Source organism: Mercenaria mercenaria, chromosome 3 (assembly GCF_021730395.1).
Source record: "Mercenaria mercenaria strain notata chromosome 3, MADL_Memer_1, whole genome shotgun sequence".
Classification (NCBI taxonomy): domain Eukaryota; kingdom Metazoa; phylum Mollusca; class Bivalvia; order Venerida; family Veneridae; genus Mercenaria; species Mercenaria mercenaria.
In genome coordinates this window covers 48,199,450-48,214,727 of record NC_069363.1, presented here as the reverse complement: position 1 = coordinate 48,214,727, position 15,278 = coordinate 48,199,450, and the positions used below count along the sequence as shown (strand labels likewise).

Below are 15,278 nucleotides of genomic sequence, written 5' to 3'. Positions count from 1 at the left end.
ATTTATTTATTGCAAAATAAAGCAGTACATTTGGTAATCGAGATAAAAGTGGGTATAATGTAATATATAAATGTCTCAAGTAAATTTAAAGCAAATATATACACTATCGAAAAAGAAATTTGATTTGTACCGTGAATAAAATCCATCAATTTGAAAGTGTAGTCAGGATAAGAGTCATGCTCTTAACAAAAAGTGAGATAATTCAAAGATGGGATCAGCAAGAGTTGTGGTTCTTTGATACCGCATCTTTGAATATGTAAAGTATCAAGTCAATACCTTACACAGTATTCGAGTTATGCTTTCAAAAAGGGAGATAACTAAAAAGTGGGACCACCTATAGAGTTATGTTTTTTGTCACTGCACTCCCTTTCACTGACCTCTACCAACATGTAAAGTATCAAGCCAATACCTCAATAGTAAGTCATGGCCCGGACAAGGTTTTCAAGAAAGGGAGATAATTCAAAAACGGGACCACCTAGAGTTATGGTTCCTTGTCACAGAACTCCTCTCACTGACCATGATTAACATATTAAGTATCAAGTCGATACATTACATAATATTCAGGTTATGCCCTGGACAAGGTTTTCAAAAAAGGGAGAAAATTCAAAAATGGGACCACCTAGAATTGTGGTTCTTTGTCACTATACTTCCTCTTACTGACCTCTATCAATGTGTAAAGTACCAAGTCAATATCTTGCATAGTATTCGAGTTATGTCCCGAACAAGGCTTTCAAAAAAGGGAAATAATAAAGAATGGAACCACATAGAGTTCCTGTCACTGCACTTAGCTTCCTCTCAATGAGCTCTATTATTGCATAAAGTTACAACTTGGTATCTTCAATACTTTTTGAGTTATCACCCGAACAAAGTGTGACAGACGGACGGACAAGGTGGCGACTAGCATGAAAAGAGTTTGACCTTTCCTCAAGTAAGAAGGAATACATGTATATTTTGACCAAGTTTGCTAAGCATTGAAAGATCGAAGCCGTATCCTACAAGATGATAAATGGAGGTCATGCCAGCCACTCAAAAATTAAAAACTGAAAAATTAATTTGCGTCCTACAGTATTGGCATATCACAGAAAACCTGCATCCTGGCATTGAACTTAAGAAATAGTTAAATATTGTGACATAACTTTTCACGTACACACATCCATATTATTGATTATTGCGATTTTTTTTTGTTTTCATAAAACATAATTATTTTTGTTTTAGAAAATTTAAGTTAAAAATGAAAATTCACCAGCAGCACGTGATCTAGTGATATCAAAGAAAACATGACATGGATGTTTATAAGAAATAGTATGAAGTTATTTTACGAGTCCCCAATAAAGTGGAGCAAGTCTAACATTTTTTTTTTTTTCAAATCACTTTGTATACCAAGGTTACAATGAATCTACGATCACAAATAGAAATCTACATCCATTACTGAATGAAAAAAGTTGCGGTCTCTTCGAAAATATCAGAACAGAACAGAACAGAACAGAACAGATAATGTGATTAGTAGGTGTCCACATACATCCGGCGGATCGCTGTGAAAACATTTTCATGATCACATACCAGCAGCACTGTAAATTTAAGTTATATCCAGCTTTTTATGTTATACACCAGAACTTTCTGTAATACTTTTGTAACTAACACTGACTGGAATATCTCTGTCAGTTAAGTAACTTGGAAGATTTGCTCGATTTTTGCCCGTGTGTATGTCCGAATTTTCTTCTCTTTTCCTAGAATTTCAAAATGAAGAAAAATGTTTTATAGCATTACAATAGTGATGTTGAAATAGACAAGCTACAATTTTTAATCACTTTCACATTACTTTTTTTAAATCTACATTTTTACATATTTTGTTATATTTTTAAGTAGCTATTTCAAAGCTACATGCCTCGCGTTTCCCTAAGGAACGAAACTTACAATAGTATTTAAAACAAAGATATCAATATCGGTAAAGATTATTTCGCTACGTCTTACCTAAGTTTGTCATGTATGGCTTGTTTAAGTTCCTTTCTCCGAGTTTCATTTATTGGGTAAGCCCACAGTGCTACCAGCGCTATGAGAGTAAATATAACAGGACCGGGTACCACCAACATCTGCAAAGCTAATGCCACGGATGCCGGTTGATTACATTCCCCAGTCTCGTAGCCACCAAATCTGAAAATAAAATCAACGCGTCAATGCAAGTTCCCCCTCGACAATGCGGCCAAGATTGGTTAAGAAGGATTAGGCCGTGCCATCATTCATGGTCGTTTGGGCCAGGTAACCATGACAGGGATGTTATGATCATTTTTGCCGTGTAATAATGACATGACTGTTATGGTCATTGAGGCCGTGTGGGCAATTATTACAGCTTAGTTATATTCGTTGAGGCAGTCCGGGCAGTCATGACATCGCGGTTATGGTCGTTGAGACAGTACGGGCAGTGATGACAGCGCGGTTATGGCCGTTGAGACAGTACGGGCAGTTATGACAGCGCTGTTATGGTCGTTGAGGCCGTCCGAGCAATCATGACAGCGCGGTTATGGCCGTTGAGACAGTACGGGCAGTCATGACAGCGCGGTTATGACCGTTGAGACAGTACGGGCAGTCATGACAGCGCGGTTATGGTCATTGAGACAGTGCGGGCAGTCATGACAGCGCGGTTGTGGCCGTTGAGACAGTACGGGCAGTCATGAATGCGCGGTTATGGTCGTTGGGGCTATGCAGGCAATTATGTTATTGAGGTTGGAAACGTACGGACAATCAATGGACAACGCGGTAAAGGTTGTTCACGCTGTAGGGACAATCGTGCCCTGTCGCTGAGACCTCGCAGGCAATTATTACAGCAAAGTTAAGGTTGTTAGGGTAGCACATAGAGGTCGCGCGGACAGTCAAGACAGCGCGGTTACTGAGGTTAATGTGGTAATGCGGGCAATTATGATAGCGCGGTTGAGGTTCTGGAAAGCATGTGGGCAGTCATGACAGCGTGGTTAAGATCGCCGAAAGCGATTAGATATCAATACTAAGATACAATGTATGTTTTTTTGGAATCAAAGAAAGTACAAGAATACGACAGTAAGCAGTTTTTCTTTTCAATTTTCTTTCCTTATCAAGTGTCTCGTGGAATACTGATTAATCCATTAGAAAAAGTCATAACCATCATCATCATCTTCTTCAAAAAAAGAATTAACACGATCCTACATCAACAACAATAGACATGAAAATCTTTCTCATCATCATCATCATCATCATTCTCATCACCTTCATCACCACCAAAACAACATTATAGCAACAACAACAAATATGAAAATCTTACTTACGCTAAAACCGCTTGAGATACACCAAGACCTACTCCCACTGCAAGTTTACTAAAGAACACATAAAATGAATAGAAGATAGATTCCTTCCTTGTCCCATATTTCAGAACAAATTCGTCTATGACATCTGGTAACATCGACCTGGAAAATTTATACATATTTCGTCAAAGTTCTATAGACAGAACTGAATAGGCAATTTATCCATTTAAGAATACTCTTTGCACATGTATAACAAGCAATCTAGAATATACATTCCTTTGTTTTGCTAATACAAGTAGGCCTAAGACTTTTTCAAGTGTGAAGCAAGGAAATTGTAGAATCATGATCAAGAATGGTAATTTTCTTCTTTTATTGTTGAACATGATGTCGTCTCCTACAGATATCGAAGCAATTTACGTACAACTCCATCTCTGATTAGAATCCAAACAGCTTCTAAGGTAACACCAGCTATTTGCAAAACACATATGCCCCCATGATGGCCTGTCGGAGGCAAGCTGGTAGGTAATTTTGTATTTTGTGACCTTTGACCAGATGACCTCAAAAACAAGAGGATTCATCTGCTGACTACAGACAACCGTATCCTATGAAGACATAAAGTTAAAGCATTCTTTAATTATTGAGCAGAAACTGTTTTCAGATTAAACGTCACTGTGACCTTGTCATTTTATATTGACCAAGCATTCTTTGGTTATTAATCAGCAACCAAATAGTCTACCGACCGTCGGACCAACGGCGACGCAGTTTTGAGGACATATGAACCTAACTTTGTCTCTACTGACTCATCTACTGATCACAGGCGATCATTCTATGAAGATCTACGACTGTAAGCCAAATCGTTCTACAGTTATTGAGCGGTTACCTTTTTTGTCTCGACGTCACTGCCATTTTGACCTCTGACCTATCCAGGAATGATTCAAAATGACAGCTTTCGATAGAAAGTACGGCTAAAGAACATCTGCCGAGGGAGAGTCACATCCATTTCTTCCAAGCAGAAGGATAGTCTTAATGGTTTCCCTCGTCACAAAAATTGGGGACCCTTTCATAATCATAATACAAACAGGCTAAATCATGTCCAGTGCCTAGATTCCCCTACTTACCACGGTAAAAGTAAGGCTACTGATATGCCAAGGCCAGCAACAACAACTACTGGATAATAAACATACACTTCTCCTTCTGGTATATACAGCTGAACAATCAACACTGGCACAAAAACCTAGAGTCAAAAGCCAAGAGTATTCAGTTAAAACTTGATAGGTAAAAACAGTTTATTCATATTTCTCGGAGTAATTACAATTACTAGTAATGCATTACACATTGATCAGTAGGTAAAACGGTTTGCCTGAGGTCCGACTACAGTTTTGACTATAAACCGGAAAGTCATTCTGTATATCAAATGACATCAGAGTTAAATTTAAATGTTTTTTCTCAAGCTGTGACTTTAGCAAGCAAATAATTAACGTAATAACTATACGTATCAACAAAGAACAAATAAAAAAAAAAAAAGTGTTTTTACACGAATTAGCATACGATTAAAATTCGCTATTTTTTATAACTATTATTAGCAAATATTTTATGATATGATATATAGTAACATACGATCATCCCGGTAGCAAATGTTGACTTTTTGCCGAACTTGACTATACATTTTTGCCAAAATGGCATGGCTAATATTGTTGACACCTGAAATATACAATGATCTAGACGTTACTCAGGTGAAGAAATAGTAAATAGATCGAGTTCAACATGAGTGGCATGAATTTTCTCCCAAACTTTAATTTTCATGACTTTAGAATAATTTACTGTAAGTGATATGTTTATTGTGTTATCAGCAGCTTCTTTAAACCTTTTCTCTGCTAAATTTCTGAAATGGACTGGTCCATCATTCAATTTGGGCAGCACCACTTATTATTCAAATATTCAAACATTAATATTCAAAGGGGTGTTCACTGACAATTTACTGTCTAAATAGCGAACAGTACACATTATGATCAGTCTGGTTGGATGTGCAGGTTGATCTTGGTCTGCAATGGTAGCAAAGACAAAATCACTAGGACCGCCAGTAGGCTATAGGTTAATACTGCCAACGGACGAAAATTATTACGAGTAACCTAAAATTCAGCTGTTGACGTGAGCACAACTTACCAGTAAAACTAATATAAAATATGAGAAGTCGTCCCCCATTTTCAAAGTATGTGTGCAAAATAAAGCCAGGTTTCCTTGTACAATCTGAAACCGAAAAAGAAAAGTTTTGAAATACGTTTTACGTATTGGAGCATTCTTAAACATACTAAATCAAATGATAATAAAAGAATGACACGGATTTCCTCACTGATATTTTAGTATAGGATAGACAACGAGTGCCGTTGTCTACGGGATATATACAACGAGCAAAGCGAGTTGTATATATCCCGTAGACAACGGCACGAGTTGTCTATCCGATTTAGACCACCAAGCGTTCTATAGAAATTAGGATTAACGTGTTTTTATAAGAGTGATATTATCTTTGTACCGTTAGCGCTTATTTGTCAGTAGGGCATATGAAAGAATGCAGGTTATTTGTATAAATTCAGTTTTACTCAAATACCGGTTTTACTAAGATTTAACGTTCATTAACACTTTGAGTCATCTGCAGTCACAAATGCTAAACAGTTAAATATGGATTTCTCAAAAATACTCAAAACTGAACTGCATGCTGAACAATTAGTTTTTGTGAGGAGCATGTTGGCGAAACACGATGACAGATACGTTGATTCAAGAAGATAGCCAGGTTCCGAAACTACAAAAAAAGGCTGACAGCAAATCGGAGGTAAACATGTTGGATAAAAAAAATATTGTTGTTTGAAGTAATCTGGTATTTTAAGTATGGACTAGTGCTTACTGGTAATATACATAATCACATACAAATTATCAGATTCTATTAGAAATCACTTTTCAACAATCGGTGTAAAGTGACAAAATAATTATGGTTATATTAATTTTTTGTTCTTATTTAAACAGAAACCAGTGACGGTGTTTATTTATCTATTTATTTAGTAAGTTAGTTAGATAGTTATTTAGTTATTTTTTTTTATTTATTCATTCTGTTTATCAGGATATAGTTTGTGTTCGTAGGACTACGAACACCTTTTACTATATCGTGCCCTTCTTGTAAGAATGATGTAGTTGTTCTACTTTCTAACTGGGCCAAGTTGTTCGAAACTTTAACGGGCTGTAATTTAGGTTAGTTTAGTTTATACTAATTTGTTTTAGCTCGATTGTGATTAAAGCTTTAAGCTTATTGTAACCACTCTCGAGTTCGTTTCCTATGAAAACCAGTACTGGGGTCATATGAGAAGTCATGGTCGTGACCCCAATGATGCTCGAACCCACGACCACTGCATTAAGCTGTTAAACAACCGCCTGCTAAATTTCTATTCAAGATACTGGTCTTGGTGGGTAGGAAACACTATGTATTATGTTTTAATTTTACTGTAAAGATGATTTAGTGTTTATAATCCTTAACAAGTACATTTGATTTTCTAAGTTTTCTAACTGCCGAAGTCTACTGATAAAGTTAATCGACCGTTAACTCAATCGCCTGTAAGGATCGTGCTGACATGTCTATTTTATAACAAGTGAACATAAAAAGTTACAACTGCTGGAAACGTTTCAGTGAATGTGTAAATTACGTTTTTACCCAATTGGTTCTACACTACAAATATGTAGTTTATTGTAATTCAACTTTATTGATATCCAATTTCATGGGGTCATTTTTACGATATTAATATTTAGACGTTGTCAACTGAATTTTCCTCCAAGTCAGTCATATTTTTTATCCCATTGATAACTGGTGAGAATATTGCAAGGTCATTTAACTCCGGCGTTAGCCTGTATTGTTAGATTGTAAATTGGCACGAAATTCACGCGTTTTTTGCCCAAGTTTCCCCCGATATATATACAACGCTACTGTTGTATATGAAATATAGACGGGTACAAGTCTGCTTTGCGATTGGCTATTTACGGATTATCGTGGTCTAATTTTCAGAAAGAGTTGACGTTACTATAGAGTTTATAACCCTGTATTGATACATAATTACATGTTTAGCGTAATACTGATTGTTGAACCAGTTTTCAACACGGCACAAATGCCGTTAGTCTAGTATTCATGACGACTGCAACAAAGTGCCATACCACTCGTATCACCAAATCTCAATTTAACTGAATCCGCAAAACTGTACGGTGCCCCGATGTGACAAGTTGCGTTTTTCATGCAATGGCGAAGAATGCATACTTATATGATGGATAACAGTTAAAAAGTCAGAACTATTGGCCCTCAGTCTGAAGGAGAAGAGTATGATGGTAATGGTATGTATACACTTAATAAACGACTTGCTGGTCAACAGTCAAAACAATTTGCCCGAGGTCCGAATGAACGTAAAGCCATTCAGAAGCGTTTTACATGGCATCACTGATAAATTTATAAGTTTTTCTCTCATCTTTTTTTTCAGTTTAGACCAGCAAACCTGTGTTTGAGCTATTGACCGGTCAACAGTACGATTTATGAACCGCCGACTTATATAATGAGAGTTATGCAATATAAACTTTATGATTAACAAGATCACAATTATAATAATTAAAAGTATATACGAAATCCTATATCGTAACGTCTACAAACTGACACACTCCTTCATGTTTCGACTTCCAGTTGCTAGTAGAACAAGAGGGCCAAGATGGCCCTAGGTCGCTCACCTGAGAAACACACCATAACACTACATAACAGTGTAAACATGTTTGACCTAGTGATTTCATGGAAAAAAAAATATTCTGACCAATTATCATTAAAATTGGAGCAAAACTCTTGAGTATAAGTAAGTATTTTCTTTAATTTGACCTAGTGACCTAGTTTTTGACCCCAGATGATCCATATTCGAACTTGACCTAGATTTCATCAAGGGTATCATTCTGACCAAATTTCATGAAGATCAATTGCAAAATACAGCCTCTATCGCATACACAAGGTTTTTCTTTGATTTGACCTAGTGACTTAGTTTTTGACCCCAGACTACTCATAATCGAACTTGACCTAGATTTCATCAAGGCAACCATTCTGACCATATTTTATGAAAATCCAGTGTAAAATGCAGCCCCTATTGCATACACAAGGTTTTTCCTTGATTTGACCTAGTGACCTAGTTTTTAACCCCAGATGACCCATATTCGAACTTGACCTAGATTTTATCAAGGCTATCATTCTGACAAAATTTCATGAAGATCAGTTGGAAAAAAAATAGCCTCTATCGCATACACAAGGTTTTCCTTTGATTTGACCTAGTGACCTACTTTTTGACCCAGATGACCCATATTCATAACTGACCTAGATTTCATCAAGGCAATCATTTTGACCAAATTTCATGAAGATCAATTGAAAAATACAGCCTCTATTGCATACAGAATGGTTTTCTTTGATTTGACTTAGTGACCTACTTTTAGACCCAAGATGACCCATAATCAAACTTAACGTAGATTTTATCAAGGCAATCATTTTGACCAAATTTCATGAAGATCAATTGAAAAATACAGCCTCTATCGCATACTCAAGGTTTTTCTTTGATTTGACCTAGTGACCTACTTTTTGACCCAAGATTTTCAAATTCCGCCTACATTTTATTAAGGTTATCATTTTGACTTAATTTCAGGAAGATCAATTGAAAAATACAGCCTCTATCGCATATACAAGCTTTTTCTTTGATTTGACCTAGTGACCTACTTTTGACCCCAGATAACCATATTCAATCTTGACCTAGATTTCATCAAGGCAATCATTCTGACCAAAATTCATGAAGATTAATTGAAAAATACAGCCTCTATCGCATACACAAGGTTTTTCTTTGATTTGACCTACTGACCTAGTTTTTAAACCCAGATAACCCATTTTCAAATTCGACCTAGATTTCATCAAGGTAATCATTCTGACTAAAATTCATGAAGATTAATTGAAAAATACAGCCTCTATCGCATACACAAGGTTTTGATTTGATTTGACCTACTGACCTAGTTTTTGACTCCAGACGACCCATTTTCGAATTCGGCCTAGATTTTATTAAAGTAATTATTCTGACCAAATGTCATGAAGATCAGTTGAAAAGTACAGCCTCTATCGCATACACAAGCTAAATATTGACAGACGACAGACGGACACCGGACATCGAGCGATCAGAAAAACTCACCTGAGCTAAAAATTAAATGATTCATACCGTCTGGGTAGCATTTATTTATAATATGTATAAGGTAGCTCTCTTATACGTTAGTCTAGCAGTAGAACATTGATATACATGTATATTCATGAATTATCACGTTGAACAATAATGACTGATGATATATTATATTTTATTACCATTTAGGCTATATATTTATTTTAGAAATGTAGATACATGATCATGCATAGAGGTTTGACCTTTTAAATGTTATGGAATAATGAAAAGTGGAATTACCGCGATGGCGAGTGACAAAAACAAGAATGAAGTACTCAGCAACACATATGGTCGGAACGTCAGAACTTGCTTGGCTCCAGAGAAAAATCCAACAGAGTCGACAGTTGTGAATCCTGAAGACAGCAGGATAAAACGATCCAAAATATTATTTAAAAAGAGCCGACTGAAGTAAGCCGTGCGTTCATTTACCATGGCCTATATAAAAAGTTGTTCGTAACTTTTGTGAAAACATGTGCTTACAAAATTTTATTTCAACAGAAATCAAAATGTTACGCTTTCTGATAATTGCAACTATGACAAAAACTGAAACGTATTCTTATTGTACAAATGTTAATTCGTTAAGTCTAAACACAAGGACTTTGGCTGAAGCATTTGGCTTGTCGGTCTTACAAGCATGTTCATTTGTAATGTTGCACACTTGAAATAAATATAAAAAAGTAGTCCGATATTATTCTGTTGAGCAAAGTAAACTACGAACGCTTGAAGTCCAGACGGATATGATATAAAGATAGTAATAATAATGATGATACAGCCATGCTTGGGCAACATTCCAATACGTGCAAAATTCGACATAATTATATGCTATTAAAGCTTACCATGTTTTTCTTTCGATCCGAAGAAAACTGTAAATGCACAAATCATGTAGGCACTCACAACAATTACCGCCCCCAAAATATAGGCGCCTTTCTATAATACAAAATAAAGTCAACATATACTCAAATGAAAGCTCTGAAGTCGTACTGTGCGCAAACATTTCTTCATGATGATAATTTAATTTCTCACTGGATTTTTTTTTATAAATCATTATACTAAAGTATCAGTTGGCATGCATTTAATGAAATGTCGATTATGTCTACAAAACATTTCTAACACCACTCTTGTTTTTTGTTGTTGTTGTTATCTTAACTAAGATTCAACGAAAATTAGACTTCATTGTAATATAAATAAACATATCATGATGTATACCACCTACACTTAGTTCATTTATGAATATTACAGTTACGACAGCAGGCATCTACGATCACATGATAGTCATACATTTATTAATGCTCGAACTGAGTTAGTGTGCACTAGTTACTTGGTTTCTGTTTGCAATACTTACGAATCTGTTTCTCAAGCATTCGTCTACAAATAAGACAGACAGTTATGTATAGTAACACAATGTAGTTAACGAACTAAATGAAAAGTTAATACAAAAAAACTGGCCAACCAACCTCTTTGGGAAAAATGATTTTACCTCGTTTTCAATTTGGTCGTCGGAGACTTCTCCATTGTCGGCACAGTCTCCAGTCTTTCTATATTTACCGACCAATTGTCCTTCAACAACAACTGCTAGCAACACACCAAACGCCTCAGACACCATTCCTGTAATGATAGTGGAATACCTGAATGCTATATGGTGGCTGATTTCTGCCATTTCGTTTGTTCGTGTCGGCGAGGCGAAATGGCGAAGTAACGTAAACACGAAAGGTCGAAATAATGCTTATTTGTTCGTGTCGGTGGGTCGAGATGTCGAAGACACGAAAACACGAAAGGTCGAAAACTGCTTATCTGTCGTGTGTTCGCCTTTCAACTTTCGAGGCGAACACACGACGACACGAAATAATGAAGGCGAAATAACGAAAATTCAAGGTCGAACACACGAACTTTCGAATCTTTCACTTTTCGTGTCGACGGGTGTTAAAACTTCGTGTTGTCGCCCTTCGTTTGTCGGAAGGCGAACACACGACAAATAAGCAGTTTTCGTGTTTTTGTGTCTTCGACCCGCCGACACGAACACACGACAAATGTGCAATTTCGTCCTTTCGTGTATTCGCCTTCCGGTAGACATGCGCATAACAATTACACAAAAGTCATATGCTGCTGAAATGAAATTTGCTATAAACAATGTCCGTAGAGGGAAGAGTTACATCCTTACTTGGTAATACGACCGCTGATAATATCCTTAAATTTTCTCTCAGCAGAATTAGATTTTTATGACGGACTTTTTCATAACTTCTTATACATTTATTTTGTGTGCAACCTACACGAAACATTTGTCGTGTGTTCGTGTCGGCGGGTCAAAGTAACGAAAGGTCGAAAACAGCTCAATTGTCGTGTGTTCGCCTTTCGCCTTTCGAGGCGAATACACGAAGACACGACAAAAGAAGGGCGACAACACGAAGTTTTAATACCCGCCGACACGAAAAGTGATTAATACAAAAGTTCGTGTGTTCGCCTCTGAAATTTCGTTATTTCGCCTTCAATGTTTCGTTACTTCGTGTATTCGCTTCGAAAGTCGAAAGGCAAACACACGAGAAATAAGCATTATTTCGACCTTTCGTGTTTTCGTTACTTCGGTGTTTCGCCTCGCCGACACGAACACACGATATGGCAGAAATCAGCCACCATGGTGGCTGATTTTGTTTAAGGTATCCGATCCACAAATAAACAAGTTTTATATAGCAATGCTATTAAAATATATCGAATATTGATGCCTGGTAAGCTAATAAAATGTTGGTATCATTTGAAAGTGAATTGTCTACTGAAAAAAAAATTATATGACAAAAATATGTCACATAGTATAGAAATTCTATTTTTTTACTTTATAGTTTTCAGTGATACTTCAATAGAAATCCAGTTATTACAGCGTAAGATTTACCATTTTGCGGTCAAAAACAGGACTGTAGATCTAGTAATTTGTGCATATTATTTATGGTCATCTTATTTTCTAATTCTTGTTCAGCAGGCACAACTTTTTAATGATACCAAAAAACATGGGGTCACCTGAGGCATCAAAATTTACCTATTTGTGGATCGGATACCATAAATATGAGTGTAGTTGTGCTACCATTTCGCTTTTACCAAATTAAATGACAATAGCATAGTTTGATCATACAGCCTACATTAAATTATAGATATCATCTTCAACTTGAAAAAAAAAATCTAAAACTGATCGTGCAGTCGTTAGTGAACGTTATGTAAATATTAGAAAGGATCCTGTATTGTGTATAGAGAAAGTGAATTTTCCATACTATATTTATATTCACTTACTGTAAGCTGTGACGGAATCCCTGTCTTTTTGTGAATTAGTGACCGTCATTGTCATAGAAGTATATGGTACGTGTAGACCCTTAAATAGATTTGAAATAAGTTCTCCACTGTAATTTAAACTGCGACGATAAAATTCAAATTTTCCAAAATGTTAAAAACAATATTCCAAAAGAGTATTTTTTCAGTCCGCATTAACTTTCAAAAGACTGTTATTTTCATAGTCAATTATTTAAAGTCATCAATCAAACATTACTGGAAATCAAGATATAATAATATTACCACTCAATCTTAAAGTATAGACATAGGTCAACGTGTTTGTGATTATTCCCAAAAAATCTTTGAACAGTTTTAAAACGTTTTTTGTTTTGAAATGATAAATACAAAAGTTTGAATGTTATTTTTTATCAAAACTATTTCACAGCAGATTTTATTTCTTTCGCCAATGGAGTTCAGATACGCATTTTATATTGCGTTTTCTAGTAAATACAGATACCAATATGTGAATGGTATCTTTAATTCTATTACTTAAAATGTCTCTGAAGCGCCACAATATCTCTATCATTGTTAGGACATTTTTCAATGTTTTATAAGCTTATTTAAAATATCATAACGCAACATTATAACATGAAAAGGGAATGGTCACTTACCGACAATAACATCTGAAACCCGCAGTAGAAACAGAAATACCAAACGAATTTTCCAGCATCTGAAATATCTGGCACATACCACAGGCAAAAGTATGCCCCGCATGCAAATGGTGCTGACAGTAATATCCTGGTGAATAATGAACAGTTGATATCTATATTTGTCTTAGATCTTGTACAAACTGTATCTGTTTTGCACACAAAACAAGCTTTCAAACCAGTCCAAATCGGATACAGTACAAGTGACATTGGATCAATTGTTTATGTTTTATACTTGTTTCTATCTAAGACGTGAGTAACGATTCTTTCCTGAGGGCAAGTGTGGGCTTGACTAGCTGTAAACTAGATAAAACCTCCAAGAAACAAGCTAATATTGTAATATTGACATTTGTTTTGCTGCGGATTCCTGCTTACAAGTTTATGTGCCATGTCCTTGGTGTATTCAAGGCCAACATGTTAAATGGTAATAAATATTAAAATAGATCTAGTGGTGATTTCAGAGAAAGTTTCATTAAAAGTGAAGTCGACGTAAAAGATTTTACTGAAAATGTTGTCAGAAGAGACCTTTTCACTAGAGATTATGTAGCCTTATTACAGAAACACCAGCCACGAAGATCTTACCATGGTCTAAACTTTCCAAATCTGGAATCAGTTTTGTGCACGAGATATCCGCACGTTGGGTCTGTGATGGCGTCCCAAGCCTTGCCAGCAAACAGAATAACAGATGCATACTCTGGTGGTATCTGGAAATAAGATATCATATGTACATGGGTTTAAAGATATTTATGTGTTTAAACATTTACCGGCGCATTTAGTTCCATATTGTCAATTCATCATATGAACTCAAATGATACAGAAGATAAATCGGAACATATTTTCACGTGAGTATCATATGCGCAGATGTTGCTAATGTGTTGACGATTTTTGACACATCTTCAAGTATATGTTATAAACCTACCTTTGCAACTTCCAGAAGAAATATCGATATAAAGAAATTGATGACTGTATTAGTCGTCTGGTAAGGAGCGCCACCTACGGCGAAACATATTTTCCTCCAAACTGGAAGTGGTTTAACTGCCTCATCACTAACTACGGACTGGTCGATTTCCACCAATGGGTTTTTGTCGTCATCATCTGCAGTGTCAGCCTAGACAAAAAGATCGAACTGATTCATAGTCTGTAAGACAACCCTTCCGAAGCATAGAACTCAACCAATGGTAGACACGGTTTGACTGAGTCTATTCATGAAAGGTAATTAAATGTGCAACACCCCTCACTAACCCCCCCCCCCCCCCCCCCCCCCCCCCACACACACACACTCCCCCTTCCCAAGCACCGTTTTAAGCGGAACTCCATTACTATAAAAAGAAACACGGAATGTAATCAATGGTCCCAAAAGCTTAAGCGGAATTCTTTAAAGAAATAAAGTAAAATTAAATAGGCTTCATCATTGAAAAGGTCGAGAAAACATAACAACACTGAACGGTCTCTTTTATAAATTTAAGGATTACCTATTATTGATTCAGTCGATGTGCAAGATCCATGCGTCTAAAAGTATTACAATGTGGAAATATCGGCCCTCCCAAAAGGAAAAGACAATATGGTTCATAAGAAACATCGTATATTTTAAGCAAATTATGCAATGAAGGGAACGCAAATGTCTTAAATGACTGGTATTCTATTCAACTGACCTTTGTAAATTATTATACATTTTTCTTCCATTCGAAATGCTGATCAATACCCAATTATCAACAAAATTTTGTATTCTACATTTTTTTTCATATTGCTGTATCACAATAATTAGAAAACGCCCTGTATAAATGAACTTAAATCGCGTA

General features: G+C 36.0%; 1 protein-coding gene across 1 annotated transcript in view; it reads right to left on the bottom strand.

The window, feature by feature from the left end:
* Positions 1-15,278, bottom strand: part of LOC123525787 (uncharacterized) — a 36,985-nt gene continuing 21,707 nt past the window's right edge. Inside the window, exons 10-22 of the mRNA XM_053539684.1 lie at positions 14,399-14,587; positions 14,062-14,183; positions 13,444-13,570; positions 12,797-12,875; positions 11,001-11,128; positions 10,360-10,450; positions 9,764-9,876; positions 5,436-5,519; positions 4,890-4,973; positions 4,391-4,506; positions 3,297-3,434; positions 1,972-2,151; positions 1-1,727 (exon numbers count right to left, since the gene is read on the bottom strand). Of these exons, the coding sequence (XP_053395659.1) occupies positions 1,601-1,727; positions 1,972-2,151; positions 3,297-3,434; positions 4,391-4,506; positions 4,890-4,973; positions 5,436-5,519; positions 9,764-9,876; positions 10,360-10,450; positions 11,001-11,128; positions 12,797-12,875; positions 13,444-13,570; positions 14,062-14,183; positions 14,399-14,587 (1,578 nt within the window). The 3' untranslated portion in view covers positions 1-1,600. The remainder of the gene's footprint in view (positions 1,728-1,971; positions 2,152-3,296; positions 3,435-4,390; positions 4,507-4,889; positions 4,974-5,435; positions 5,520-9,763; positions 9,877-10,359; positions 10,451-11,000; positions 11,129-12,796; positions 12,876-13,443; positions 13,571-14,061; positions 14,184-14,398; positions 14,588-15,278) is intronic.